Source organism: Penicillium hordei (genome assembly GCF_028827395.1).
Source record: "Penicillium hordei strain IBT 12815 chromosome Unknown utg000003l_segment0_segment0, whole genome shotgun sequence".
NCBI classification, from domain to species: Eukaryota; Fungi; Ascomycota; class Eurotiomycetes; order Eurotiales; family Aspergillaceae; genus Penicillium; species Penicillium hordei.
Genome location: NW_026623144.1, coordinates 3,817,183 through 3,843,702, shown reverse-complemented (window position 1 = coordinate 3,843,702; position 26,520 = coordinate 3,817,183). Strand labels below are relative to the sequence as shown.

Genomic DNA, 26,520 nt, shown 5'->3' with positions numbered 1-26,520 from the left:
TTGTTTTATTTTGTTCCTTCCAAACTATAATCCACATGTCTGAACTTATCCTTGCCTAGAATCCTTTGTGGTGGCTGGTCTCAACCCGTTTGGGGGCTGATCAGAGGGCTGGTCCGGGGTGGTTGGAGATGAACATTTTTAGCGGTTACATATTAAGAAGAGAAAGATCAGACCAAAGAGCCCCAGAGAATGAATCTGAGAATGAAGTAGAGAAGGAGAGAAGGTCGAAAAGAATCCCGGTCGCGGTTCAAAGAATGCAATGTTGATGTTCATGCTTCGCGCGCTGCCGTTGGTTGTCGGGCCTCCGCCCAAAACAAACTGAGCTCCACACCACACGACTTGCTTCTTCTTTCTTTCCTCCTCCAGGTCTTCCACCTCATCTTTCTCTTCCCAACTCTTGAACACTTCGACCTATTTCTCTCCCCTTTGGCTACTCGCTATTGTCTCTTGGGATACAATGTCCATTCTCTGATCTCCTCTAACCCTCGAAAGACGTGTAGCACGCGTACTCTTCACCGAGTACCCCTCTTTGATATTTGACTACTGTAACTCTACAGCATCTACACGCGTTCTCAGCCCTGGGAACTTGTTTCCCAATGGCAACTGTCTTTGTGCCTCCTTCGCCACGAAACTCCATGGCCATGGCAACTCGTCGTCCACTCGCAAACGTGCCGAATGCAACAAACTCTCCACACAGGGCAGGGCTCTTGCCAGTTAAACGAGCCCGCTCTAATCAAATGGAGATCCCGTACGGACAACCACCGCCGAAGAAACAAGTGATGGAGAACATTGAATATGAGAATCGCACCACAACCTGCCAGAACACGAACACAGAGTCGAAACTCTTCGCGCGGCGATCGAATAACGGAAACCCTAGCGCGTTTGAGAAGAAGCTCGTTGCAGCCAGGGAGAAGGAGCGTCAACCGCTGGTGAAGCAGGTCAAAGCAGAGAAGGCCCCGGCAGATACCATGGACTCTATTCGACAATGGCAGCGGCACTACAGGAAGGCGTTCCCTCAGTTTGTGTTTTATTTCGATAGTATCCCCGAAGATGTCAGACGGCGGTTCTCTCGCCAGGTCGTTGCTCTTGGAGCTGTAAGTTATATTGCCCCACAGAACATCCAGCTGGTCTTGGTTTGCACTTCATGTCACCTGTCTGCATTGATTGAACACCTTCCGTTGGCATCTTTTCTAACCCATTTCAATGCAGCGTGAGGAGAAGTTTTTCTCGCGTCTAGTAACCCACGTTGTCACTTCGCGTGCTATCCCTCCAGAATCAGCCATTCCAGCAGAACCGGAGTCGACCGCCGACGCTAGCAATGGCGATAGCAACGTCCAAACTGTCAACCCTTCTCTCCTCGAAAGAAACGGCGAAACTCACCTGCATGCTTCTTTGAAAACTGAGGCACGTCGTGACCAAGGCACCATGGACATTCTGCAAAGGGCTCGACAGATGGGCATGAAAATCTGGGCGCTGGAAAAGCTCCAGCGTATGATCACTACCATCAATGACAGTGATATTGGTGCGCAATATGAACAAGCCGCTCGGAACAAGGCTGCTGGTGGTAATGCCGTCAATGGCAGGGGTGAGAATGACCTTTCACGTGTTCTTCGCCAGGAACTTCTCAATGGACCTTCCGATCGTGATCCATTGGCATCAATGGAAATGATAATGTTCAAAGGACCATTTGTGTATATTCATGACATGAACGAGAAGACCAAACCAGTCATGGTTCGAGAATACTCTCGAGTCGCTCGACGCCAAGATGGATCTTGGCCACAGTTCCGAAGCGCCCCCCTTGGAAAGTGTCCATTCATAGATGAGCCCCCGAGCAGGAAGGAATATGATCGACACCGCTTGCGACAACTCCGCAAAGAGAAGAAGGCTGCCTCTCACAGGGCTGATGGCACTCGTGATGCTAAGCCAAAAACAGCTGTGCCAGTTCAAGCCCCCGAATCTGTGACCACAACAGAGCTCGCACATTCCCAGCCATCGGTGAAACAAGAGGATCGTGTGTCGCCTCCAATTCAAAATGAAATTCAAAAGCCAACATTTGATGAAACTCACGAGCGAAAGAGTTCTGAAAGCTTCATTCCTCCCCATTTCCCCCGCACGGGGCCCTTCTATGCTGGACGTGAGCCAGCTGCCTCAGGTGTTCAGCCGTCGAATATGACATCCGCAATTCGCTCACAAATGATCTCATCTACTGCCGCAGCACCTGGCGCAAAAGCCGGGCTCAGCAAGGAGGTTCATGGACTCAAGCGAAAGGTACTCGAGAAGGGCACAGGTGGGTTTGCAGCGGGGTCGATGGCTGCTCCTCAGCGTCGTGGTGATGGGCTTACTGCGGTTCCAATGAAGACTAACGTCAATCCCCCTGGAAAGCCCAACCTTGTCAATGAGAATGATGCAAAGCAATCGGAGGCGGCTGGCACAAAGAGACAAAGGGATGCCAAAGATGAGCAAAAGAAACCTGAACGCCGCAGAGATCCCAAGCCTGGCTATTGCGAGAACTGCAGAGACAAGTTTGACGATTTTGAAGAGGTAAGATCTATGTTGCTCTGTTGCTTAGCTCATTATAGATACTGATCAATCTTTTAGCACACCCTGACTCGGAAACATCGCCGGTTTGCCGCGAACTCAACGAACTGGGCTGAACTTGATGCATTGCTCTCCGAAATCCAGCGTCCTCTCAAGAGCGAATATGAATATGATGAATAGATCTGCTGTTTCTCACAGCATTCCATGATTTCGCTTGGACCTCGGCCCCTTTATCCGATACAACGTCGCATCCCGCTGCAGGCCGAGATTTTATTTTCCAGTTATCTTTCTTCTGCACGTTGCGATTCTTATTTCCGTCATGCCTGATTCGAATCTTCGCCTGATTCGGATCTCAAAACCTCGCATAAACATACCCTCGGCATCGACACATATGCATGGTGGCGTTTTCTTTTTTATTTTTTACTCTCTTCTTTTGATTTACCATGCATCGGCAGTACCAGTAACCAGTCTCTCACTGATGGTCTGGTCTGCTTGCCTTGACCTCGATGGAGGTCGTCCACTCCTTTACAGCCTTTCCACTTTCTTCGAATGTATTGAATATCCGATTTTAAACCAGCATCGCATCACCTTCGAAATCGTGAGCCGACCTCCATCAACCCAATTTTGGATACTTGCATTCCTCGTGTTGTACTAAGAACAACTCATCGTCGACCCTGCTTGTCACACATGCAATCAGCTTGTGCTTTACGGTCTTTAATTGTGGCCGGTTGCGATATACCGAAGGTATAATGAACGATTTAGCATGGACTCAAAAGGTTCCTAACCTTGCATTGCACTCCGTTCTAACACATCATTATCCCCCCTTTTGGTCCCACGGGGCCATATTTTCTATCAACAGCTTTTCCTTGTGTCTTTTCACCGGTGGTGTCCTGTTTCCCGATGGCTGGGGCTTGTTACCCAGCGCAGGCGGCCGGGTCTCATTCAGAGACTTTTCCTTTCTCGTGACATTACTTACCTGAATACGCATTTATTCGACTCGATGATCTGTATGCAGTTTGTATCGTGCTAATTGAATTGTCTGCTATTAATTAAATTCTGAACTACATGTAAACAGACATCAGCCCATAGAAGTAGAAAGTACTCTGTGCAGCACCCCTCACTTAGCCCAATGCGGTAATCACCTCGGCGAGACGTAAACTGCAGGCGGTGACATCAAAGCCAGGCGGTGAGAATAAAGGAAAATGCATCCTCAAGCTTCCAAAGCCGCTGTCAACATAATAAAAGCTTGATATCGAGTATTCCTTTCATAAAGAGACATTTATTACACTTACGTATATCCATAAGCACCAAACCCAAGTGAACGCATCGTTCCTGAATCCGATGGCCAGCATAACGGCCCCGCAAATCTCGGTACTTCGGCCCCGTAATTAGCGGCAGTAAATAAGATCTTCACCTTCTGGAATTTTTGATGCTCCCATCTACGCCGCATAACCCAGCACGTTAGTCCGGACAGAAGGATATCTGAACATACAAAGCCGACAGCTCCGGATATATTCCTCATATACGAACCCACAGTCTCTTCGCTTTTTTCCCTCTCGCGCGACCTGAATTGGAAAGCTTCAGTTCGCCGCTGAGGTCATCGCCATTCCTTTGTTATCGCCACTTCGACAGCTCGGACGGGATACAACTATTGCATATAACATTTGATACTGAGGACTATTGAGGTCTATACTTACTGGGCATACACAGTCTCGGTATTTTGACACCGTGCATCGTAAGGTGCATTGCGCCACTGCTTTTTCATAATCACACCACACAATGGCCGCGCCAGGCTCTGCGCTGCGGCGCACAGCACTTGTTTCTTCGTCGCTGCTGAGGACGAGAGTGATCCCCGCTACCGCTATCCGAACACAAGCCACACACACCCTTCTCGGTTCCCGTTGTCCTGTCCTGTCTTCCCACGTACCGACCCCACACCCCCTCTCCCAAACCCGACATAGTTCCTACTCCGCACCAACACCCAGCGAGAATGGGAAGGCGCGGAAGAAGGTTACTATCCAGACGCTACGGAACATGTATAAAAAGGGAGAACCGATCACGATGCTCACGGCACATGATTTCCCCAGTGCTCATGTGGCCGATGCGTCAGGGATGGATATGGTCTTGGTAGGGGATAGTTTAGGGATGGTAGCTCTTGGACTGGAAAATACGACGGAGGTCATTATGGAAGAGATGATTCTGCATTGTCGAAGTGTAGCGCGGGCAACGAAAGCCGCTTTCATTGTGAGTTGTCGGGATTCCTTGACCGGCAAGCGCCATAGTGTCACTGACTAACAAGCATATTCCAATTTTAGATTGGAGATCTACCGATGGGGTCATATGAAGTATGTGCGGAACAAGCCATTGAGTCATCTCTGCGCCTGATCAAGGAAGGCCGCGTACACGGCGTCAAGCTCGAAGGTGGTCAGGAACTCGCGCCCACAATCAAGCGCATCACACAAGCCGGTGTTCCGGTAGTAGGCCATGTCGGTCTCACGCCACAGCGTCAGAATGCCCTCGGCGGCTTCCGCGTGCAAGGCAAGACGGCTCTCAGTGCGGTGAAGCTGCTGCGCGATGCACTCGCGATGCAAGAGGCTGGCGCGTTCATGCTTGTGCTCGAGGCGATGCCGTCGGAGGTTGCATCGATCATCACGCAGAAGCTGCGGATCCCAACTATCGGCATTGGTGCCGGGAACGGTTGCTCCGGACAGGTTCTGGTGCAGGTTGACATGACTGGGAATTTCCAGCCTGGTCGGTTCGTGCCGAAGTTTGTTAAGCAGTATGCAGATATTTGGGATGAAGCTGCGCGTGGTATTTCGCTGTATCGCGATGAGGTTAAGAGTCGAGCGTTTCCCTCAGAGGAATACACGTATCCGATTGCGAAGGATGAGCTCGCTGGGTTCCAGAAAACGGTGGATGAGGTCTTCCGGGAAGCATGATGTGTCTGGTTGCCATCTTTTCTTTTTTATGACCATTTCTTGCATGTTCTGTATTAAGCATTGTCATCATCATTTGTACATAGCATCATTCAGCATTTGCGCTGGTAGTTCATAGCCTGCTTAGCCGAATGCTGGCGTCATTGAATAAGCGACGATCAATTGGTCGTCCGTCTTAAAACACTATTATGAAGTTAGCATTCAAATTGTCAAATGTGCAGACATAGTAAAATCGAGTTGACGCTCACCCTCCATAGTCCACCCATGCCTTCATCTAACCCGGGCGCAAACACACTATTAACATAACAAAAGACAGAATCTGTCTCTTTGCAGTCGAGCTTCTTACGTAGGAACTTGACAACCGTTTCGAATTTCTGCGAAGCGCTAACCTTGAACACGCGGTTTTTCAGAATCGGCGCTGACGGCAGAGGTTGGAAGCGAACGGTAACTGAATCATCGTTAGTTGAATTCTACCATCTGTTGACATCGTGGTCGTCCAATCAACCCAAAGCTCGTCGGAAAAGGCGGGGTGTTACCTTTCCCCGAATCAATACTCTCCACGTCGGCGAGTGCCTGGTGTGCATCACGAGGTAAATTGGTCAGCATGACCGATGCAGACATATTCATCGGTAGATCGGCGCCATGATCGTCATCTGGAATCGGGGCATTTGCGGAGCTGTTTGGTGGTGTGCCTGAGCTCTGGGGTTGGCGCGGGTTTGGACGATGGCTGAGTGTGCTTTGGGGAATTGGAGTTGAGGGGCTCTGTGGGGAGCGTGTTGGAGAAGTTGGATTCATTGTGTTAGGTACAAAGAGAGGAAAGAGAGGAAAGAGAAGGGAGTAGATAGGATGGAGTAGGTGGAAGTTGGGAGTTGAAGGTGGGGGGATCTTTAACGCGCTTAGAGTTTGGCGTTTGGCGTTTGGCCCGATCTACTCGATTATAAACACGGGCTATGCAACCTTTTAGGTGTCGGTATAAAACATATGAATTTCAATGATTACAGCACAGCGTTAAGCTATCAAGTTGACGAAGGATAAGGGTCCAGCAAAATGAGCGATCTACATTTATTGTCAGAATGTACCCAACTAGTTACAAGTTACATAGTATGGCCTGACATCATATTGTAGGCTCATACCTCTGTGCAAATCTCTTCCTATGTAGTCTACAAAGGAATTTCCTACACGGAAGATCTTCATATTAACATCCATGCATGGATTATTAGTCTATCAAATGTTTGATAAATTCATATTTCCCTTCTATTCTTGTCATTGTCCGGTAAGTTTACCCTCTTTTCTAACCTCTTTTTTAGCATCTTTTTTTGGCCTCTGTCGTTTTTTTTTAGGAGAAATGTCCGCCCACCCGTCATCAGCAAGCCCATTCGTCTGGCCAAAGAAAGGGTGGCACAGTGATGAATAGCGTTGCGACCAATCTAATATAGATGGTCGTAGTCTACTTTTCGGCCCTCAGCGGCATCACTTCTTTTGGCTATTGCAGCGGTTGTTTGACCGGTATGTCCCTTGGTTGCCGTGCGCCGTGTAGGAGTAACATGTTGACCTATGATGTAGCTGGCTTCCTAGTGCGGACGTGTTTCTGCGCACGAGTCGTGTTCTATTTCGGCTACGTTGAACTGCGGCGGACCGTGAGGTTTGGGAAGGGACCCCATCTTATACCTCTGTTATTGGGCTTAAGATGTGTATAAAACCCACAGCTCTACCCGAACGAATACGTCTATCGGGAAATGCCGCCGATGGCTTCTTCAACTCTAAGCGGGTGAGCTATATGTAAACTTGATCTTCAAATAACACCCGAGAAGATAAACTGAGCGGTGCCAGTGATCAACATTTAGAAAAAGGAGATCCCGCGTTATATTAAGACTATAAATGAGAAAATCATCTAGCGGAACTATTAAATCAAGTAGAGTGCTCTAGTTACACATACGTTCATACATCGTGCCGTATCGCGTACGTACTAAAACGGAAAGTGTATACGGCGTCAACAATCTGATATGTCCACGCGGACAGGAATAATCCTTTCAGCAATCTCGGTCAGAGAATTACAAGTAAACCAAGGACTCCATCTTCACTTCTCCCTCGAGCCAACTACTCTCTTTCACTCCTTTATCACCCGAAAAACCATGGCGCCTGTCTATCACGGCCAGTGGGCTTTCAACGGCTACACACTCTACATCACTACCTCTTCCGGCGAGACCCACCCTCGTGCAACGTATGCCGAGCTGGAAGACATTTTCATTGCACCAATAGGGTACAGAACCAACATACCCGACTATCAAGATCACTGGTACGAAGCACAAATTCTCCATTACGGACTGGCGCCGACGAAAAACAAAGCCGTAGCCAAGATGAGATTAATGGATGCCTTTCAAGATGGAACACTAGAAATTCCAATGGAAATACTCCGGATCGAAGCAACCCTGCGAAAGAACTGGATCAAACAAGACCTAGACTCCCATCTCCAAGGTCCTGCGATACAACCTTCACCTGCACTCGCTCCTGCCATTGCGGAAACTATGGAGATTGACACGACTGACGCTGACGCCACTCAGAAACCGGAGGGGGGAGAGGAGGGAAATGTGTTCGGTGCTGGCTTGGCTGGAGGAGCTGGTATGCAAGGCAATATGCGATCCCAACAAGACAAGATGCAACCACCCCACGCTCACCCGAAGCGAAAGAACAGTAACAATTCAGAGCTGTCGATCCGCCCTCTGAAGACTGCCAGATATCGTGGTGAAACTGGTGGATCGGACTTGCAGGTCCAGATTGATGACAACACTGCCGGTGAGACCTTTCTCCAGGGATCAACTATTACTCCAGTGTCGGTGGGAAACAGCTGCGGACGCCCGGGTCCGGACAGAGAATTGCTGCCAATTGAATATCAAACCGTGCCTCTATCGCACCAGACTACCGACGGAATGGTAAGCATGTCTTTCCCTGCACAAGAAACAAGCATCTCTGACCAAAACACAAAGGGAACACAACTTCTTCCTCCCGGACTAATGGGCGCCGACGGTGCGAGCGATCATTGTGACTACGGCTACAACCCAGCGACGAACTCGAAGCAACCTTCTCTCGTGGTTGGGTGGAGTTTCAAGAACAGAGATTCATTGGCCAAGGCATGAGTGAACTTCAGAACTTGAATCGGCTGAGACAGAAGTGAAATAAGTTGAGAACATGGGGATGTACGCAAGCAAGTGTTACTCGTGGGGTGGGTGAGGATTCGTGAAATGTTTGGAATCCAAATTGATTCAAAGGAATTTGATGGCTTGTCAGTTTATGTTTATGTATCAATCAGTACATGGCTATGAAGTCTCAATTGCAAACTCAGACTCTTTCTCCTTAGTTTTCAAGAGGCTGCCTCTCTGCACATCAACAATCGAAAATTGAAAAGGTGCATCAACAAGCCCGGTTGACTTTTCCCATTGCGGATCCAGATACCATGGCTTGATCAGCAAGACCTCGAAGACTGTGGGTTGTTGAATCTGATGCAGCGATATAAGCCAATCATCCAGACGGTTTGTGACGTGAGGATACAAATGAATGGTCAAGGTCTTCAGGCCAGGCAGCTTCGTAGCGAGAACCTGGCAACATCTATTCCAGCTCGGACCACCAGGATCCGGAAAGCTGAGCTGCAAAGTGCGAATCAGGCTTATGCGATGTGGTAGAAGTGTATGCGAAAAATCAATGATTGTATCTGTGTGATTAAAGAGGAAAGTGTTCTTTTGAAAGATGATATCAATGGCCTCGGAGTATCTGGTACACTGTTAGTTGGTTATATTTGAACATAGATGGAAGTATATGTACTCACACCCTTCGACACGTTTGTAAAAGCGGCACAGAGTTGACTCTTCTCGTGTCAAATCTCCACTCGGAGCCTTCGTGGTAATATGACTCACAGTTCATGTGTGTGATGCAATTTCCCGCAGGCCGACGAGCAAGCGGTCCCCAACAGTGATGACTACATGGACAGAAATTGCGAGGTTCGCTGCATAAAACCCCGACAATTTGCTTCTGGAGTCGTTTCCATTTGTACTGGTTTGATCGAACAATATGCAGCCTACGGCTACAGAGATAGTGTTCCCAGATAAGAAGGCGGACTTCGGTAGGTAGACATTCGAATAGAGGAGACTGGGTTTGTTGGAAGGTACATTGTTTCTCGCGTCGTCTTGAAAGCTTTGAAAGTGATAATCGCCATCCATGACTAGTTGGCTGGATTTGAGGTTTGAGATGTGTATTGTCCGGAAGTGGCAGAGTGAGTGACCTGGGGCGGGGGGTTTGGGGTGAAGCTTTTCAGCTCGTTATTTGGAATTTGGGGTTTCTTTGCCAACGTGAGTTTCTTCCCATCTGACTCGTCGCCTAGGTTTAGAGGTAACATTTTTGAAATTGATAGAAAGCAAAGCTCAAGGTCGGCAGGATGTTGGATGTTTCAATGATATATTGGCTAAACGCGCTAGTGTTACACGTAGCACGTTTGGTAAGGCTGAGCTTGTACTACCAAACAGCTTTTAGCTTGGGGGCCAAGAGCCAAACAATATGAACAAAGCAGACAGAAGCTGGAAAAACCATCGTAAAATAAAACAAATGAGTTGCCGCCCAAAGGTAAAACATATAGTACGGAGCCTGTAGAAGTTTGCATTTGAGTAACGAGTATATATGCTTTGGCATCTATATTTTGTTGTATGGAGGTATTGATTGCTTAGGCTCTTTTTCCCTTATAGTCTTTCGGGATTTTATTCCTTTGTCCCCATGAAGCTATATAGATGACCTATGGCAGAGAATGCTTTCCACCCTGATATTTATCGATCACTTGCTCTCTCTCCACACGTAGATAGTACGTGTATCATATTTGTATCATACTTGTACGTCCCTCCCAAGTGTTGTTGAATAATATACTATGTAGTACTCTAAACAGCATGTGAAATCTGGGATGATGGAATCTTTCACAAAGTATATAACCGGAGTCAAAATGTAAAACTGTTTTATGTCTTCATAGTTACCTGATCCCGGGCCCAAGGCCCAACTTTTAAGGCGCAACCCAACCCAGAGCCCATTATTACGCATAACTCGGTCTTGGCATACATGAAATAGCTGATTAATAAGTGTTTTCTTACGTATGTTCTAGCTTATATATACTCTCGGCGACGACGATGATGATGCTGTTACTATACCGCAACCACTGAGTGCTAATCCTCAGTAGCGTATATTAGGGAGGAAGAGGAAGCATATTACGGATGAAATGTATAAGCATTATTAGTATAGAATATATATCAACTATCACTTGATTACGGAGTATATGCCATGACCTTAGCGATCTTATCCAGCTAAGATCTCTCTATTGCTACAGTCTCTAGGGATCAGCATCTGTTTCCCTTTCTAGATCACCACATAACCCACAACTTGGGGCTTAATCGGTAATTAGAATATCTAAAATTATTCGGAAAATTTGCATTGACATCACTAATCTCGATTCCATTAGGAGTTCTGAATTCTTGGCAACCAAGAATTGTCGTATGTATGAAGTGGCGTATGTATGAAGTGACGTATGCATGAAATCAATCAGGGTTTAGCGTTGAACAGATCCAAAGGCATATTAATTATGACAAATTAACTAGGATTTTCAACAAGTCTAACAACCTCTCTGATACAAACCTACTCCAGTCATGTAAAGAAGACGGGATCTGCACTAGATCATGTTTCCCTTCGACCAAGCTCCAAAGTTTACGGCCCAGGTATATATATGTTTGGCTTCATACAGCGCAAACTTGTAACCAATTACTTAAATACAACAGGCAGGCACTTGGGTCTTTGAGAACCCCGCTTTAGCTGCCTATGCTGTAGCTGGGGCTGGAGGGGTTGCCGTTATCGCTTCTCCAGTGCTGGTAACAGCCCCGATTCTATCGGGTCTAGGATTCAACTCCGGTGGTGTTGCTGCAGGTATTTACAATCCCCAAGCAAGAACACTCAATTTGCGTAACACTCATTTAGCGGTAAGTTTTGTTAACCTTGAGGATAGGCTCATACGCGGCTGGGGTTCAAAGTTCCATAGGAAATGTTGCAGCTGGTAGTTTGTTTGCCACAGGACAAAGTGCAGGGGCAGGTGGTCTGGGTTTGGTGTCTGTCAACACCGCTGCACAGGCATGTGGTGCAATCGCTGGTATGGGAAGTGCTGGGTTCGCCTGGTTCAAAGGCAACAAAACTGGTTGAATTATTCCTGGTCGGTCATCCTACACCATGTAGCAAGTAGGTTGCCTCTTGCTGTATTTTTGGAGTACTCGGTCTTGAAAATGCGCTTGGATATCTTTAGAGCTGCAGGCTCTTGATTTTCTACATGGTTCTTCTAGCAAGGCTTCTACAATCTAGTGGTTGATTGACAATGAGTTGTCCAGTTTTCTCTGTTTTCCCTGTCCCATCTTTGGCTGTTCACCCTGTGTTAAAGGTCATTTTCAGTAAATAGTCTACTTTATGTTAGACTTGTAGAGATCTGAACTACAATGATATACCAGAAATCGACAAGATAACCATTGCTAAACTTTGACATTTCTGCTCTCTAGATGAAAAAAAAGAAGAAATACCATACGAGTGAATTAACAAATACAAATGAAATGATAGATGTTTGATCATTGTTTATTGTGGGGCCTTATAGATCAGGCGTTGATGGGGTATAAACTCCCCGCATCTGCACTTCAGCTCCCTTTGATAAGCTCAGCTATTCCAACTTCACCCCTGTCACACAAAGGCCATGGCTTTGTCCGCAAAAGGCGTTGTGCCAGCTGCTGACCTCCAGTCGTTTACTGAATATTTGAGAGGCTGCAAACGTATCGTTGCTCTTCTTGGAGCTGGAATCTCAGCATCATCAGGCTTGCCCACCTTCCGTGGCGCAGGCGGACTCTGGCGTTCCCACGATGCAACCTCCCTCGCCACCCCAGAAGCTTTCGATGAGACCCCCGGTCTGGTCTGGCAGTTTTACAGCTACCGGCGACACATGGCCTTGCAGGCCGACCCCAACAAAGCACACTATGCCTTAGCAGAGTTATCACGGAGGAATGAAGACTTCATCACTTTGAGCCAAAATGTTGACGGTATGGATGTCCGACAAATTGGTTTGATTTCTTGGCTAATATATCACTCGCGTTTCTTCTAGGTCTCTCCCAGCGAGCGAACCATCCCACGAAACAGCTGTACCTTCTTCACGGCACTCTGTTTACTGTGAAATGCACCAATTTCTATTGCAACTACAGCGAAGACAACTATACAGACCCTATAGTTCCCGCCCTCGAAATCCCAAAAAAAAGTTCCGGCCTCAACCCCTCTGCAACCGATAAGACTGGCGAGGAAGCATCGAAAGCGATCGCAGAAGCGCTAGACGACACAAGCAGCGAGGTCGATATCTCCGATGTCAGCAATCCTATCGCCACAGTGGACAAAAAGGACCTACCTCAATGCCCGGGATGCAAGGATGGGTTGCTTCGACCAGGAGTGGTATGGTTTGGAGAACCCCTACCGGAGAAGACGCTTAAGGCTGTCGATAAGTGGATCGCGGCGGGGCCAATTGACCTATGTTTGGTGATTGGCACCAGCGCAAGGATCTGGCCTGCTGCGGGGTATGTCCACGAGGCTCGTTCGCAGGGCGCCCGAGTTGCTGTGTGCAATATGGACCCCAACGATACACCTGGTGAGCTTCATTATGGTGACTGGTTCTTCCAGGGAGATGCGGGTGATATTGTCCCTGAGATACTAAAGAGCGTTATTGGCGAGATTTGAACTTTTATGGGGGGATTGATGATTGATATGAGGACGGCGAATTTTGATATTGGGGTTTTGCATAAACTGGCGATGATGGGACACATGATGGATGATAAAGAGCCCCGGATTTCATAGAATTTGTTATAATTCTTTTTTGCTATTCCAAGGTGGATCGACGGAGTTAGGCCATTTTCATCAAAAATACTAGGCTAATCGCAGAGACTCCGAGATACCAATGCCGCATACAAATGCCGATCATGCCTCGGGTACTCCCATTTAATAACCCCATAAAATGGCGGAATTATAAGATCAACACTTGCAAATGATTGGCCTGACCTCGGGAACCTAATTGTAGTACCATGCGGGGTATATAGAGCTTGCAGAGAGACATTAAGAAATTCAATGGGCTGACATTTAAACATTTAAGCTCGGACGTCCCCTCTACCAATTGCAACTCAATTGCAAGACATCTGGACATTCACAATGACAAATGTACCCCAGAAACGAAAGAAGGTAGAGAGTGATGATGAGGACGAGATTGTCAAAGATGGCAGCCTCACATCGGCTGCTGAGAATTTCTTCGAGGCGCTGTGTATGCGATCAAAGCTCCACGCAGTCCATTCAAAAGGCTAACCTTTCTCTCAGCTGAGGCCGGCATCACTCACTGCTTCGTCAACCTGTGAGTCCCTGTATCAACCACTGATTTAATGTGTTTTGACCGGTCCGATAGGGGGAGCGACCATCCCGCGATGTTGGAAGCGATGATCAAGGCTAAGCAAGGTGAGTACCGGAGATATTATTCAAACAACTAGGGCTGAATTGTGGTTAGAAGACAAAACCAATTTCCCAAACATCATTACTTGCCCTTCTGAGCTAGTTGCGCTTTCAGCTGCACTGGGATATGCTCAAGCTACAGGAGTTCCGGTAGGTTACTGTGTCCATCATATCAATTGATATTCGCCTAACTTCTCGCAAGCAATGCGTAATTGTCCACGTTGACTGCGGCACTCTGGCTATGGGACAGTCCATACATAACGCATCCGTTAGCAGAGTTCCTGTCCTGTGCTTCGCTGGCTTGAGTCCTTTTACCCAGAATGGTGAAATGCTGGGTTCCAGAACAGAGTTAGTAAGCCCGAGAATGCTTACATTGAACCGACTGACACTATTATAGGTTTATTCATTGGCTGCAAGACGTACCCGATCAAGCAGCAATTGTCCGACAATACTGCAGATACACAGGTGAAATAAAGACCGGACGTAATATCAAGCAGATGGTTTCGCGGGCTTTGCAGTTTGCTACATCTGACCCGAAGGGTCCAGCATATCTAATGGCTGCGAGAGAGGTGCTCGAAGAGGTAAGTATTTACAGTCCTAATAAACCAAATGACTACTGGCTAAATGCTATGTAGCGCGTGGGAAAAGAAATCCTAGATGGGGAAATTCTCAGTTCAATCACTCCAAGTGCATTGCCAGAGCAAGGTAGGATGGTAATTATCCGAGCTATAACCTCATATCACTGATAGCAACAGAGGTGGAATTAATCGCCAAGTCACTTATGGACGCAAAGCGACCGCTTGTCATCACAAGTTATCTTGGTCGGAATCTTAAAGCGCCGGCCCTCTTGGCTGAGCTTTGTGATAAACTTCCAATCACCGTCGTGGAGATGGTCGGCTCTGACATTTCGCTGCGAAGTGACCATGAAGCATATCGCGGTGTTACCGTCACTACTCACCCGGAAGTTCTTGAAGCTGATGTTATTCTTATTCTTGATTGTGATGTGCCATGGATTCCGACTGCTGGGAAGCCTCGTGCGGGTAAGGATGCCCAGGAAGCAATGTTGGGTTATGTTCTGACCGGAACTACAGGCACGAAGATATTCCATCTAGATGTCGATCCGCTGAAGCAACAGATGCCACGTAAGTTCACATATTGACCGCAGAGCGGATCTTTTTCTGCTTCTTTGCCAACAATTATATATCAGTCTTTTCAATTAACGCCACTCGCAAGCTCAAGGTTGGCTGTGGAATTGCACTTGAGCAAATCAATGCTTTCCTAGATAAACAGAACATCAATCGGGCTAAGTATACCATGGAGTTTGAGGAGCGGTCAAAGAACTACAAAACTTGGAGGGGAGCCCTACAAACACTTGAATCGCCATCTTCCGATGGTGTAGTCAGTGTGCCATATCTGGCATCTAGACTGCGAGGTTCTCTCCCTCAAGACACTATTTACGTTTTGGAGGCTGTAACTAATGTCGGACATCTCATCCACCATTTGAACTTGACCAAGGTATGGAGGTACTCATCCCAAATTCTAACTCAATGCTGATAAAATTACAGCCAGGAAGTTTGGTTGCCAGCGGCGCAGGTGGCCTAGGATGGGGAGGTGGTGCAGCACTGGGCGTCAAGCTAGGCAAGCCAGGTTCATTCATATGTGCAATGTAAGTGTTGCAGCTGTCAGAGCACATACTAAGTATCTAATAACCGCCTAGAGTCGGTGACGGAGTTTACCTATTCTCACAGATGGAAAGTGTCTATTGGATCGCCAGACGCTATGGTATTCCCTTCCTCCTCATTGTGCTCAATAACGGCGGATGGAACGCACCAAAGGTGTCTGCGCTTCTGGTCCACAAGAACGGGTTATCATCGAAGTCAAATAGACGAGGTCAGTCAGTTCTAAACTAAACATCTTACGCACGGTGGCTAAGCTAATTTACTGCAGATCTCAATATCTCGTTTGAGCCTTCTCCCGATTACCCCGGTATTGCCGCTGCAGCTGGTAAGGCGTGGGGTAAGACAGTTACCACGCAAAGCGAGCTTGATCCTACTATCAAGGAGGCGACGGATATTGTTCAGAGTGGGAAATGTGCTGTTATTGAGGTTTCGTGAGTAGGGATAGGAGCTCTTAACCGACTACAACTGACTGTTATTTACAGTGTTCCGTCTATGTGGAAGGAGAACTAGAGGAAAGGGTTAGCTGGGCGAATGGGGAAACCAGTTCTCATTTTCTAGCTCCACGGGGAATTTCATGTTTTTGTTTTGTTTTATGGTTTACGCTGGGACTGTGGTATCACCCATGCATAATAGAATAAACAAATACAGAGGTCAACCCAGGCATACCAAAGTCAGTAAACGGATTTGATCACATAGCGAGGACGGGCGAATATCCCCACGTTCAAGGACTCTTGGAAGATGTTCGGTTTCCGTTTGCTGTTTTTAGAGGGCAAAAATGAATGAACTACTCAAAACGAAGAAAGGGCGCCCGTAAAATACCGTTTTCTCAAAGTTGACAACCCAGAGCTAGCTGTGTTCATTGATAGGGAAATTTCTTCGGTTTGAATCTGCATAGTAGCAAATGAGTGGTTGAATGGTGATGAACTGAAGAGTGGTGTTGTTGAAATGAAGAGAGAGATCAAGGTGAGAGTAAGCTGGAAGTGAATTTATAAATGGAGAACTTCTGTCTCTGTTGACTGTAATTTCCATAATTTGATTATCCGGATGACTCGCTCGAGGTGAGTGTGGAAGACATGATATCTTTTATATATATTTATTTCTTTACAACATGGAGTGTCGTATAAAGTAGGGTGGAAATGATTAACTTCGAACTGTGAAAAGCACCTTGTCGACAAAACGAGGTTTCCATGGATAGTCTCTGATAGCCACCTGCCAATGTGAAGTCCAAAGTTCAAAGTTCAAGGTGGTGAAAGGGCTCCACAAGCTAAGTGTGGTCTGTCTCAACACACGTAGTGGTCCAAAGGGGCAAGGCTGCTAAAAACGTGGGCCAATGAGCCCTCACCAGGTATTTAGGTATTTGAGGAGTATATAAGTGACTTCGTCTTCATGGGCGAGAGGAATTGGTTGCAGAGAGTAAGTAGATGTGCCGATTTATAGTCAGATGTCCCTTAATGCCTGAGGCATCATCCGTTGCTAGGCCGACCGCAAACAAAACGATAACCCTTTGGAATCGATAACGACCTGCCTTTGATGTTTGCAAACCCCCACCATCGACAAAACTCATCGGATTCAAGGCATCATCTAAGGGTCAGTTCCTCCTATAATTCTATATTTGTTTCTTTTCTTTTTGGACTCGGAATTTCAATTCCCAAATGACCCCAACCTCCACGAACTGGTTAAGCTCGCACACAAAGCACACAAAGAACACGAAAGACTAACGTCAAATTCCAGTGCTCTGAGATTCCTCTTCGCGTCTTGATGCCCAAAGATCGGATCATTCCAGCCTTGGTCATCCAGTGAATTCAACAAACCAACTTATTACCCATCTAACAAGATACAATCCAAATCACACCGCTCGTTAAAACACGATGGCTAGAGAAAGCACCGCGCCAATGGAGCCCCTCACCCCAGGAGGAAAGCCAAACACTCAACCTCACCCCGCACACGTCCAGGAACCGGAATTCGGAAAACCCTCGCCGATCGGCCCCCCACAACACAGATCCAACCACCTTTTCAACATTCCAAAGCCAAATCAATCTCGTGCCGAACATCATCGACCCGCCCCTCGACCGCAGCCGCAACAGCCGCCACAATCGCGCCACCAAGGGCAATCAAGTGCTACGCCTCACGCTTATCGCCAATCGGGCACGTCGGGTGCCCCATTCGCTACGCCGTCGGTGAAGCGAAGCGAGCCATGGGATCCATTCAAGCCGGTGGCACCATCAGCCTACAACAACCCCCGCGGAGGATTTCAACATGGTGCAGTGAGTATCAAGCGACCTGAAAATGTCACCTGGTCAACTCCTCGGGCCCCTAGGCCGATCTATCAATCCAAGCCTGTTCCGCCGAAGGTCGGAGGCGCGTCGAAGAACATACAGAAGTTTATTGATCTCACACGCGACGACACTGATCCTGTTTCAAGAGCTCCTGTTCCAAGAGCATCAGCCTATGCGACGCCGAGCTTCGGGGCCATGGATATGAATGGCTATGTGGATACGGCTATGGCAAATGAGAACATCAAGGCTTTGCTTGAAGGTGCATTCGAGGATGAGGAGGACAAGGCTGAACCGAAACCTAAGGGCAAGAAGAAGAAAGGCGGAAAGAAGTCCAAGAAGACGTCACAGGAGAAGCAGAAAGATGAAGTCGTCGTAGACAAGAAGAAGGAACAAACGATTGACGACCTTGACGATCTTGCTGCTCAACTTCAAGGGGTCACGGTCAGCGACCCGAAAGATAACGATGCCAAGTCTTCAGACGATCCATCTGCCAAGGTTGAGCAAGACGATGAAGTTGCCAAGCTAGACGAAGAAGACGAGGCAGAGGAGGAAGAAGACGAGGAGGAGGACTCTGACGATGAAGATAATGGGGTCATCGAAGGCTTAAAGGTTACCCTTCTTCCCCATCAAGTTGAAGGTGTCAGATGGATGAGTGATAAAGAGACTGGCCGAAAGACATCGAAAGGAATTTTCCCCAAAGGCGGAATTCTTGCAGATGATATGGGTTTGGGTAAAACAGTGCAAACGGTTGCTTTGCTGCTCAAAAACCGCAAATCCGACCACGAAGACAGTGATAACAACACCGAATCCGAGGGCAAGACGACTAAACTGCCCCCTAACTGCATTGCCTCCACTTTGGTGATTGCGCCCCTTGCACTCATCAAGCAATGGGAGGCAGAAATCAAGGACAAGGTTGAGCCATCCCATAAGCTGCGTGTTTGCATCTACCACGGTGCAACACGCGCAAAGACTTCGACCACCTTGGACCAATACGATGTTGTGATCACAACGTATGGAACCCTTACGTCCGAATTCAACTCATCAGCATCAGACAAGGCCAAAAAAGCGGGCATCTTCGCTGTTCATTGGTACCGTATCATTCTTGACGAGGCGCACACTATCAAGAATCGTAACGCCAAAGCCACCCAATCAGCATATGCGTTGGATGCTCAATACCGCTGGTGCTTGACAGGAACGCCATTGCAAAACAACCTGGATGAGTTGCAGAGTCTGATCAAATTCCTTCGGGTGAAGCCCTATGACGATTTGGCTGCATGGAGAGATCAAATTAGTCGGCCTTTGAACAATGGCCGTGGAGGTCTTGCCATTCAGCGACTACAGGTCTATCTGAAGGCCTTTATGAAGCGGCGCACGAAGGATGTCCTCAGACTGAACGACATTGTGAAACCTGGCGAAGAAGGAGAAGATGGCAAGCCAAAGAAGTCTTCTAATGGATTCCACATCACCAAACGTGAGGTCATTAAGGTGTCTCCCGAATTCATGCCTGGAGAGTTAAACTTCTACAAACGTCTCGAGCAACGGACGGACAACAGTCTTGAGAAAATGATGGGTGGTGCTAAGGTCGATTATGCTGGAGCTTTGGTTTTGTTGTTGCGTCTTCGCCAGTCTTGTAACCACCCAGACTTGGTCAAGGGTGATTTGGCCAAGGACAAGGACATTCTCTTGCAGAATGGCAGTACGAACAGCCAGTCAACACAGTCAAAGGCAGATGATCTTGACAGCATTGCCGATCTTTTCGGGGCAATGAGCGTTGTCGCAAAGAAATGCGATGTTTGCCAAACGGACCTGAGTCCAAACGAAATCAAGGACGGTGGCAGTCGATGCGGCGAATGTGAAGCCGACCTAAACACCAATGTTATAGGCACAGATAAAAAGAAGAAAAAGAAGTCGAAGAAGAGCCACAAGGAGCTTGATATTCCGGACTCCCCATCAGCCCGCAAATCCGAAGCGCAAATCGCTCGTTCTCGCAAAAATCGACGAGTCATTATTGACAGTGACGACGAAGATGAAGAAGGCGATTGGGTTGTACCTGACGACCAGCGCAAGATACCCAACCTCGGTAAAGCAGGTGGGTCTGACGATGAAAACGCGGAAGGAGGTGGTGAATGGCTGGTTTCGGACGATGAAACCGATGATGAGATCGAATCGCCCTCCAGAAGGAAGAGCAAACCCATCGTTCTGAGCGATTCCGAGGATGAAAGCGATTCCGAAGCGGAGGACATCTACAACGACGAAGGAGAAAACGGAGAGCTTCCATCCACTAAGATTCGCCATCTTATGAGGATTCTCAATCGCGAGGCACCCGACTTCAAGTTTATTGTTTTCTCCGTCTTTACGTCTATGCTTGACAAGATCGAACCCTTCTTGAAGAGTTCCAATATTGGCTTCGCCCGCTACGATGGTGGAATGACAAATAACCACCGCGAGGCCAGTCTCGAGAAGCTCCGAAACAACAGTGGCACTCGTGTATTGCTCTGTAGTCTGCGTGCCGGTGCATTGGGTCTCAATCTGACAGCCGCTAGCCGCGTCGTCATCTTGGAGCCCTTCTGGAATCCCGTAAGTTGCAATTTTCTATAATCTGTTGCGTATCGTGCTAACCCGAGACTTAGTTTGTGGAGGAGCAAGCCATTGATCGCGTGCATCGTCTGAATCAAACCGTTGACGTCAAAATCTACAAGATGGTCATCAAGGGTACTGTGGAAGAACGCATTGTTGCCCTGCAGGACCGTAAGCGCGAACTGGCCAATGCCACTATCGAGGGCAAGGCAGGCGCTGGCAAGCTCACAATGCGCGACATGATGGCGCTCTTCGGTCGTGATGCAGAATCCCGATTCACGGATAACCAGAGCACCCTGGACTTCAACCAGCCTACTCGACTGCTGGACGCCGGGGATGAGACTGAGCCTGTCCATTCCTCTCAGGGATCAACACAGTCTGCCCCACGCAGCCGGGGAAACGAGGCCCAGGCTCACCGGCCACGAAAGGAAGACTCGGTTTACGGTCGACGCTGGTAATCGGACGGTGTTTTATCAGCATGGTACGAAATTATGAAATGATATTTGGAGAACTTTGGGGAGTCCCGGTTGGCGTGAGGAACGTGGTTAAAGTTTTTTTGCTAGATTTATCTCATTTCTTGTTTGATATTATACATTATTGGTTCGTCTCGTACATCTCCTGAACTTCTTGCTACTATGTCAAACCATTCATCCCGAGGTTCTTCATTTCTTATCGTCGGCCTGGGGCTGCTACAGACCAAAGAATGGTGGAACCTTGGTCGTTTCATGCTGGGCCTCGCGCCTCCCCTGTATCCGGAAACAATGTCCGCGAGTCAGATTGCCGTCCAATTTCAGATATGGCGACTTCACAATGGGGCTCGGCATTGTGGTCCGATTGGGATGCCTGCGATCCTGGATTATAATTACCGTCGCCATGGATATGGCGCTACGAAGCTCTATTGCAACTGCACGATATGCCTCCCTTTATTTGATACTCCTGGGTGAAACTAAGTCAACTGCTACGATCTATTCCGACTTCATCTCGATGCTTGATACGGCAGGACGGAAGCTAATTGAGAATCCAGTTGTCAAATCCAAACCGTTTCTCATATCGCCATCCAACACGTGTGTCACCAACTGATAAGACCACTTTTCTTTTGTGGAATGTGTGGGGTATCCCCATTCGAGCTGAGTTGATTCTCGATGGGCCGGAACAGGTACCTCCATCTCAGGTTCTATGGTTCTGGTCTGGAATCGCCGAGTCTCGCCTTCGTGCGCTTTAACTTGAATGCTGGTAAGGATTGGATTACACTGGTAGCACACGGAATTTACCAGCAGGCCAAGTCTCCCAAAATTCCAAGAGTGGACGAGGGTACGGGCAAAATTCGCACTGCTTGGAGGGTTTGGGGTGCGTTCTAGCCAGGGCCGACCAGACTCTTTGCCGAAGCTCATACCATGTATCTAAGATTCTGGCCCATAGGATTGCGAGCGACTTTCTGAAGGTAGTTTCCAGCGAACCGGACAAGGGAACCGAGGACATGCTCCCAGGGAGGAAGCTTGTTTCTGGTGGCTCATGCTTTGATAGGTTGAAAGCTCACAGGAGAGAGCATGAGCCGGGGAATAAGCCCCTCGCTAACCCCGGTTGAAGCATGGAATTCGTGGGGATCTTTCAATCTCGCATGTGTCCTTCACAACTTCATTTGACTTTCTTCATACACTTTGTGTGCTGCCCAAATTACGCTTGATACACAATGACTCCGATGTTGCTAGTCCTTGCTTAACCGCGTGAATCCATCGCTACCTTTCAGTGAGCTGCTTCCCCCAAATTCACTGTCTAGCATTAGAGTTAACCCTGGTATTCTTCTTAGTTCGAGCCATTCTCGACTGTTCTCTCCACCGGGGATTGAATATTGAGATATGTCTTCACCGTCTGACATCAAAGAGAACGGTGACTGGACGGTCATTTACGATGACCAGAATGAGGCTGACCAAAACGGCAAGACCGAAGAGAAGCCTTCCATAAGGAGGCAGCCTCTCGCGCGAACTTTATCTATACCAAAGACCATGTGTACCATGTCTGACAACAAGACTGAGATATCAACAGTAGCCGAGCTGCTATCCCCCAAGTTGAAACTGCCTCAGCTGGGGACTGACTCGGCGGAAAGAGTCTTTCCTGTTCGCTCAGTCGTCTCGTTTGATTCCACGCCTTCATCTGCCCTGCAAACACCTTCTCTGGATAAGCTCGAAATACCGTTATCTCCATTTTCAGACACATGGAGCGCAGGCTTCACCAATGAACAAGCCGCCTCTCAACAGAATAATCCAACCGGGAAGAGCATGGATGCTGAGGACGATGCCCCGAAGAGACCCGATTCTCTGGTTCAACTGCATCAAAAGAGTGGTGGCAGGAGCGAGATTTTACCAGTGCTGAAAGGACAATCTTACACCAGCCATAATCTCGACCATTTGGAACAATTGAGAAACACTGTGCAAAACGGTGGCGAAATCCTTGACTTCCACAAGACAACAAAGGGAATATACTACTCGCATGAAGATGAAGAGGACATTTTCATTCAGTCATTCGGTACACTCGTTGTGATGACAGAATCAGACGGTAACTTCGAAGTGCAGGTAGCAAGCGAGAACTCCAAGGCAATGATTGGGCATTCTCCTAATAACCTCTTCGAACTTCGAACGTTTTGTGATATATTGCCATCCTCGCAACAGAGGAACTTCCACACTCATGCTCAATTTGTTTTGAGCGATAACTACTCAATCGAGAACTCTGGCCCGGAAGTTTTCTTTCTTTCTGTCTTATCATCTGACGGATATACCCATGGTAATTGGTGTACCATGCATACAAGCACAGTATATAAGGACTATGTGATCTGCGAATTCCAGCCTGAGGCCCAGGAAATAAAAGATCGCTCCGACTTGGAGAATCCCGAGAGTCGAATGACAGCATATTATAGCCAGAACTTGGATATATCTTCCGGGGCGTTTCTCGAGGATGTCCGTCCCCCGGGTGAAAGTTTTGATGCCGGAATCAGCAAAGTTCCAGACTCATCGGATAGCCGGGACTTGGACATGACTTCTGGAGCATTTTCCGAGGACGTCCATCCTCCGGGGAAAGATCATGATGTTACAAACAGCAAAGTGCCGGACTCATCGGATCTTCTCAATAATGTTCCTCGAATTCTCCAGCGTCTGGCAAATTCTCAAACATTGGAAGCACTCGTTCAACATGCCATTGCCACTTTGCAAAGTCTCATTCAATTCGACAGAACGACCATGTATCATTTCGATGGTGATCGCAACGGAATCGTGGTCGCCGATGCGGTTGATACTTCGTCGGGGTTAACGTCATGCGAAGGCGTGCATTTTCCGGAATCAACCTTCCCCGAAGGACTGAAAAAGCTATACACACGCAATACTGTATGTGCCGCTTTTTCTGGAAGCCAGGGCACTTCAAAGATTGTGTATCGGGCTTCCACCAACAAAAGGCCCCTTGACATCTCAAACACCTATCTCTCTGCAGCACCTGCGCTTCCAACACCGCAGCACACCGACAATCCCGTCAAGGCTTGTTTGTCAATCCAAGTCAACGTTTTTGGCAAACTCTGGGGTCTCATATCCTGTCAGTCTTACGACAGTAACCAAAGGCTCCATCCGCTCATCCAGAAAGTTTGCTGGTTTGTGGCCGAGGCGGTTTCAAGCAACATTGAGCGTCTGTCCTACACTTTGCCCTTCCAATTTCGAGAGCCGGGCATCTCCCTGAATAAAACAAGCACACCTCAGGCTATCAAGACTCCACCTGGTGATCTTCTCAGTCTGTTCGGGGCAGATTACGCTGCAGCTTCGATTATGGGCGAGGCCAAGATCTTGGGGAAACCAATCGACTCACAGGAAGTTCTGGCATTATTTGAATACATGAAAACGAAAGAAAACCACTCTATATTTTGGTCTGGAAATATCGCTACCGATTTCCAGGATATCAACTACCCGCGCGGCTTTCATCATCTTTCCAGTTTACTCTACGTTCCTCTTTCGGTGGACGGTCGTGATTTTGTTATCTTCTTCCGGGCTGATTTAGAAATCGGTAGCCTTGCTTCTGATTCAGGGCGATCGAGTCGGCCACATGAGTGGTCGTCAGCCGAGTTTGGAAAGGCATCTGTTCTGTCTTTACTATATCGCACTTTCACCGATATATGGCAAGAGAAGGAGGCTACACTGCAGAACAACCAGTTGATGAGGCTTCTGCTTGCTAATTCTGCGCATGAATTCAGAACTCCTCTCAACGCCATCATCAACTACCTAGAAATCGTTCTTGATGGCTCTCTGGATCAAGCAACACGAGATCACATTTCCAGGTCTCACTCGGCTTCTAAGTCGTTGGTTTACATCATCAATGACCTCCTAGACCTCACAAATGCCGAAAGCGGACAACGGTTGATAAAGGACGAGGCATTCGATCTATCAGAGACCCTCACAGAAGCAACAGACATATTCTGGGAAGAAGCAAGACAAAAGCATGTCGATCTGCAAGTAGTCCAACATGCAGCCCTACCTCCCGTCCTTGGTGATCAACGACGGGTACGCCAGGTGATCACAAACTTGATTAGCAATGCTATACAGCACACATCCACTGGGGCGGTAACAATCGAGTCTTGTGTCGTACCGGAGCTGCTGGTGCCAGATTATATTTGTGTTGAAGTCGCAATACACGATACCGGGTCTGGCATGTCCCAAGAGACCGTCGAAACATTGTTCTCCGATCTGGAACAAGTTTCCAACAAGGGATACATGCAGAATCCTAAGTCATACGAACGCACTTCAAGTGGCCATGTGTTAGAGACTGAAAGTGTGCTTGGTCTGGGCCTCGCGCTAGTCGCCCGAATAGTTCGCACTATGAACGGGCAGCTAAGCTTGAAGTCTGAAGAAGGCAAGGGAAGTTGCTTCAAGATCAGGCTTGCATTTCCTCTTCCGGATGAAGATAATAGTCAAAAGCAGAACTTATGCACTACGTCAAATGAACCTCTGCAGGAAGATGAAAGAAAACAAGAAACAAAGCAAGACACCATATCCTCAAGTTGCATAGCAAGCCAGAAAGAAGATGGTACTCCATGTGAATGTGGTCAAACTGCTGAATTCGAATCAGCTGAATCCATCGTCAACGTCGATGTAAGCTTGAAAACCAGCGAATCAAGAAACCTCTCTCTTTCAGGCCAAAAGCTAGAACAGAACAATCAGCCAAATAAACCTACCACTTCCCCTCCAAAGAAAGATCCCAATAAACCATCAGAAGCATCCAAATATCTCACCAAAGAAACCTTGTCGATCTCACCAACCACAAAATCCCCAACCACCCAACCAAGTACCTCTCCCACAATGAACTGGAACCTCCATGTCCTCGTCGCAGAAGACGACCCAACCAACAGCACGATCGTTCAAAAGCGCCTCGAGAAATTTGGGCATACGGTACACCTGACAAGCAACGGAAAAGAATGCGCATATGCGTACAAAGCGAATCCCACAGGCTTCGACGCTGTGCTGATGGATCTACAAGTATGTCTACCAATACCAAACAATTATACAATTCCAAAGTCAATTGATATACTAACACTCAAAATTTCACCTCCAGATGCCAATCGTCGATGGCCTCGGCGCAACACAGATGATACGCGAATACGAGCAGCAAGAGCTAGCTAATGAGACCACGCCTGCGCCTCGAATTCCCATTTTCGCTGTCTCGGCTTCCTTGATCGAGGAGAATCGGAAGATGTACATGGAGTCGGGCTTTGACGGGTGGGTTTTGAAACCGATTGATTTCCACAGGGTTGATCGGTTGCTTGGTGGTGTTAGGCTTCAATGGGTGCGGGAGGAGGTTGTTTATCGGCCTGGTGTGTGGGAGGCTGGGGGTTGGTTTGAGGCATAGATACATACATATTCAGGATGGCATGGCATGGTATCGGAGTTAGGATGGAAGTTGATTTGACTCGAAGAAACAGATGAAACGGGGGAAGATGTCCAATATCCAGATGGCATT

General features: G+C 47.8%; 11 protein-coding genes across 11 annotated transcripts; 9 read left to right on the top strand and 2 right to left on the bottom strand.

The window, feature by feature from the left end:
- Positions 1-596: 596 nt before the first annotated feature.
- Positions 597-2,718, top strand: N7537_006662 (protein serine/threonine kinase activating protein nimO; the record flags this gene model as incomplete). The annotated part of the gene is made up of 3 exons (XM_056897719.1): positions 597-1,094; positions 1,210-2,541; positions 2,599-2,718. The coding sequence occupies 3 exons, from the start codon at positions 597-599 to the stop codon at positions 2,716-2,718; spliced, it is 1,950 nt and encodes a 649-aa protein (XP_056753504.1).
- Positions 2,719-4,317: 1,599 nt separating this feature from the next.
- N7537_006661 (3-methyl-2-oxobutanoate hydroxymethyltransferase ECM31) lies at positions 4,318-5,477 on the top strand (the record flags this gene model as incomplete). The annotated part of the gene is made up of 2 exons (XM_056897718.1): positions 4,318-4,782; positions 4,854-5,477. The coding sequence occupies 2 exons, from the start codon at positions 4,318-4,320 to the stop codon at positions 5,475-5,477; spliced, it is 1,089 nt and encodes a 362-aa protein (XP_056753503.1).
- Positions 5,478-5,597: 120 nt separating this feature from the next.
- On the bottom strand, positions 5,598-6,269 carry N7537_006660 (ubiquitin-like protein ATG12; the record flags this gene model as incomplete). Its single annotated transcript, XM_056897717.1, has 3 exons — positions 5,598-5,657; positions 5,723-5,922; positions 6,011-6,269. The coding sequence occupies 3 exons, from the start codon at positions 6,267-6,269 to the stop codon at positions 5,598-5,600; spliced, it is 519 nt and encodes a 172-aa protein (XP_056753502.1).
- Positions 6,270-7,606: 1,337 nt separating this feature from the next.
- On the top strand, positions 7,607-8,608 carry N7537_006659 (uncharacterized protein; the record flags this gene model as incomplete). Its single annotated transcript, XM_056897716.1, has 1 exon — positions 7,607-8,608. One exon carries the CDS (start codon positions 7,607-7,609, stop codon positions 8,606-8,608), a length of 1,002 nt encoding a protein of 333 aa, XP_056753501.1.
- A 180-nt stretch (positions 8,609-8,788) lies between these two features.
- Positions 8,789-9,686, bottom strand: N7537_006658 (uncharacterized protein; the record flags this gene model as incomplete). Its single annotated transcript, XM_056897715.1, has 2 exons — positions 8,789-9,239; positions 9,295-9,686. Coding segments are annotated over 2 exons (843 nt in total), but the record flags the coding sequence as incomplete, so codon positions are not given.
- Positions 9,687-11,176: 1,490 nt separating this feature from the next.
- On the top strand, positions 11,177-11,690 carry N7537_006657 (interferon alpha-inducible IFI6/IFI27 family protein; the record flags this gene model as incomplete). The annotated part of the gene is made up of 3 exons (XM_056897714.1): positions 11,177-11,215; positions 11,276-11,420; positions 11,500-11,690. 3 exons carry the CDS (start codon positions 11,177-11,179, stop codon positions 11,688-11,690), a joined length of 375 nt encoding a protein of 124 aa, XP_056753499.1.
- A 535-nt stretch (positions 11,691-12,225) lies between these two features.
- On the top strand, positions 12,226-13,247 carry N7537_006656 (SIR2 family NAD-dependent protein deacylase; the record flags this gene model as incomplete). Its single annotated transcript, XM_056897713.1, has 2 exons — positions 12,226-12,565; positions 12,628-13,247. The coding sequence occupies 2 exons, from the start codon at positions 12,226-12,228 to the stop codon at positions 13,245-13,247; spliced, it is 960 nt and encodes a 319-aa protein (XP_056753498.1).
- A 465-nt stretch (positions 13,248-13,712) lies between these two features.
- Positions 13,713-16,192, top strand: N7537_006655 (uncharacterized protein; the record flags this gene model as incomplete). Its single annotated transcript, XM_056897712.1, has 13 exons — positions 13,713-13,821; positions 13,875-13,908; positions 13,960-14,009; positions 14,059-14,153; positions 14,206-14,351; positions 14,401-14,584; positions 14,639-14,708; positions 14,759-15,145; positions 15,211-15,518; positions 15,569-15,669; positions 15,721-15,893; positions 15,951-16,113; positions 16,165-16,192. The coding sequence occupies 13 exons, from the start codon at positions 13,713-13,715 to the stop codon at positions 16,190-16,192; spliced, it is 1,848 nt and encodes a 615-aa protein (XP_056753497.1).
- A 1,358-nt stretch (positions 16,193-17,550) lies between these two features.
- N7537_006654 (putative SNF2 family helicase/ATPase) lies at positions 17,551-20,993 on the top strand (the record flags this gene model as incomplete). Its single annotated transcript, XM_056897711.1, has 2 exons — positions 17,551-20,535; positions 20,589-20,993. The coding sequence occupies 2 exons, from the start codon at positions 17,551-17,553 to the stop codon at positions 20,991-20,993; spliced, it is 3,390 nt and encodes a 1,129-aa protein (XP_056753496.1).
- A 352-nt stretch (positions 20,994-21,345) lies between these two features.
- N7537_006653 (uncharacterized protein) lies at positions 21,346-21,893 on the top strand (the record flags this gene model as incomplete). Its single annotated transcript, XM_056897710.1, has 2 exons — positions 21,346-21,599; positions 21,707-21,893. 2 exons carry the CDS (start codon positions 21,346-21,348, stop codon positions 21,891-21,893), a joined length of 441 nt encoding a protein of 146 aa, XP_056753495.1.
- Positions 21,894-22,391: 498 nt separating this feature from the next.
- On the top strand, positions 22,392-26,409 carry N7537_006652 (uncharacterized protein; the record flags this gene model as incomplete). Its single annotated transcript, XM_056897709.1, has 2 exons — positions 22,392-26,039; positions 26,116-26,409. 2 exons carry the CDS (start codon positions 22,392-22,394, stop codon positions 26,407-26,409), a joined length of 3,942 nt encoding a protein of 1,313 aa, XP_056753494.1.
- Between the last annotated feature and the right edge of the window lie 111 nt (positions 26,410-26,520).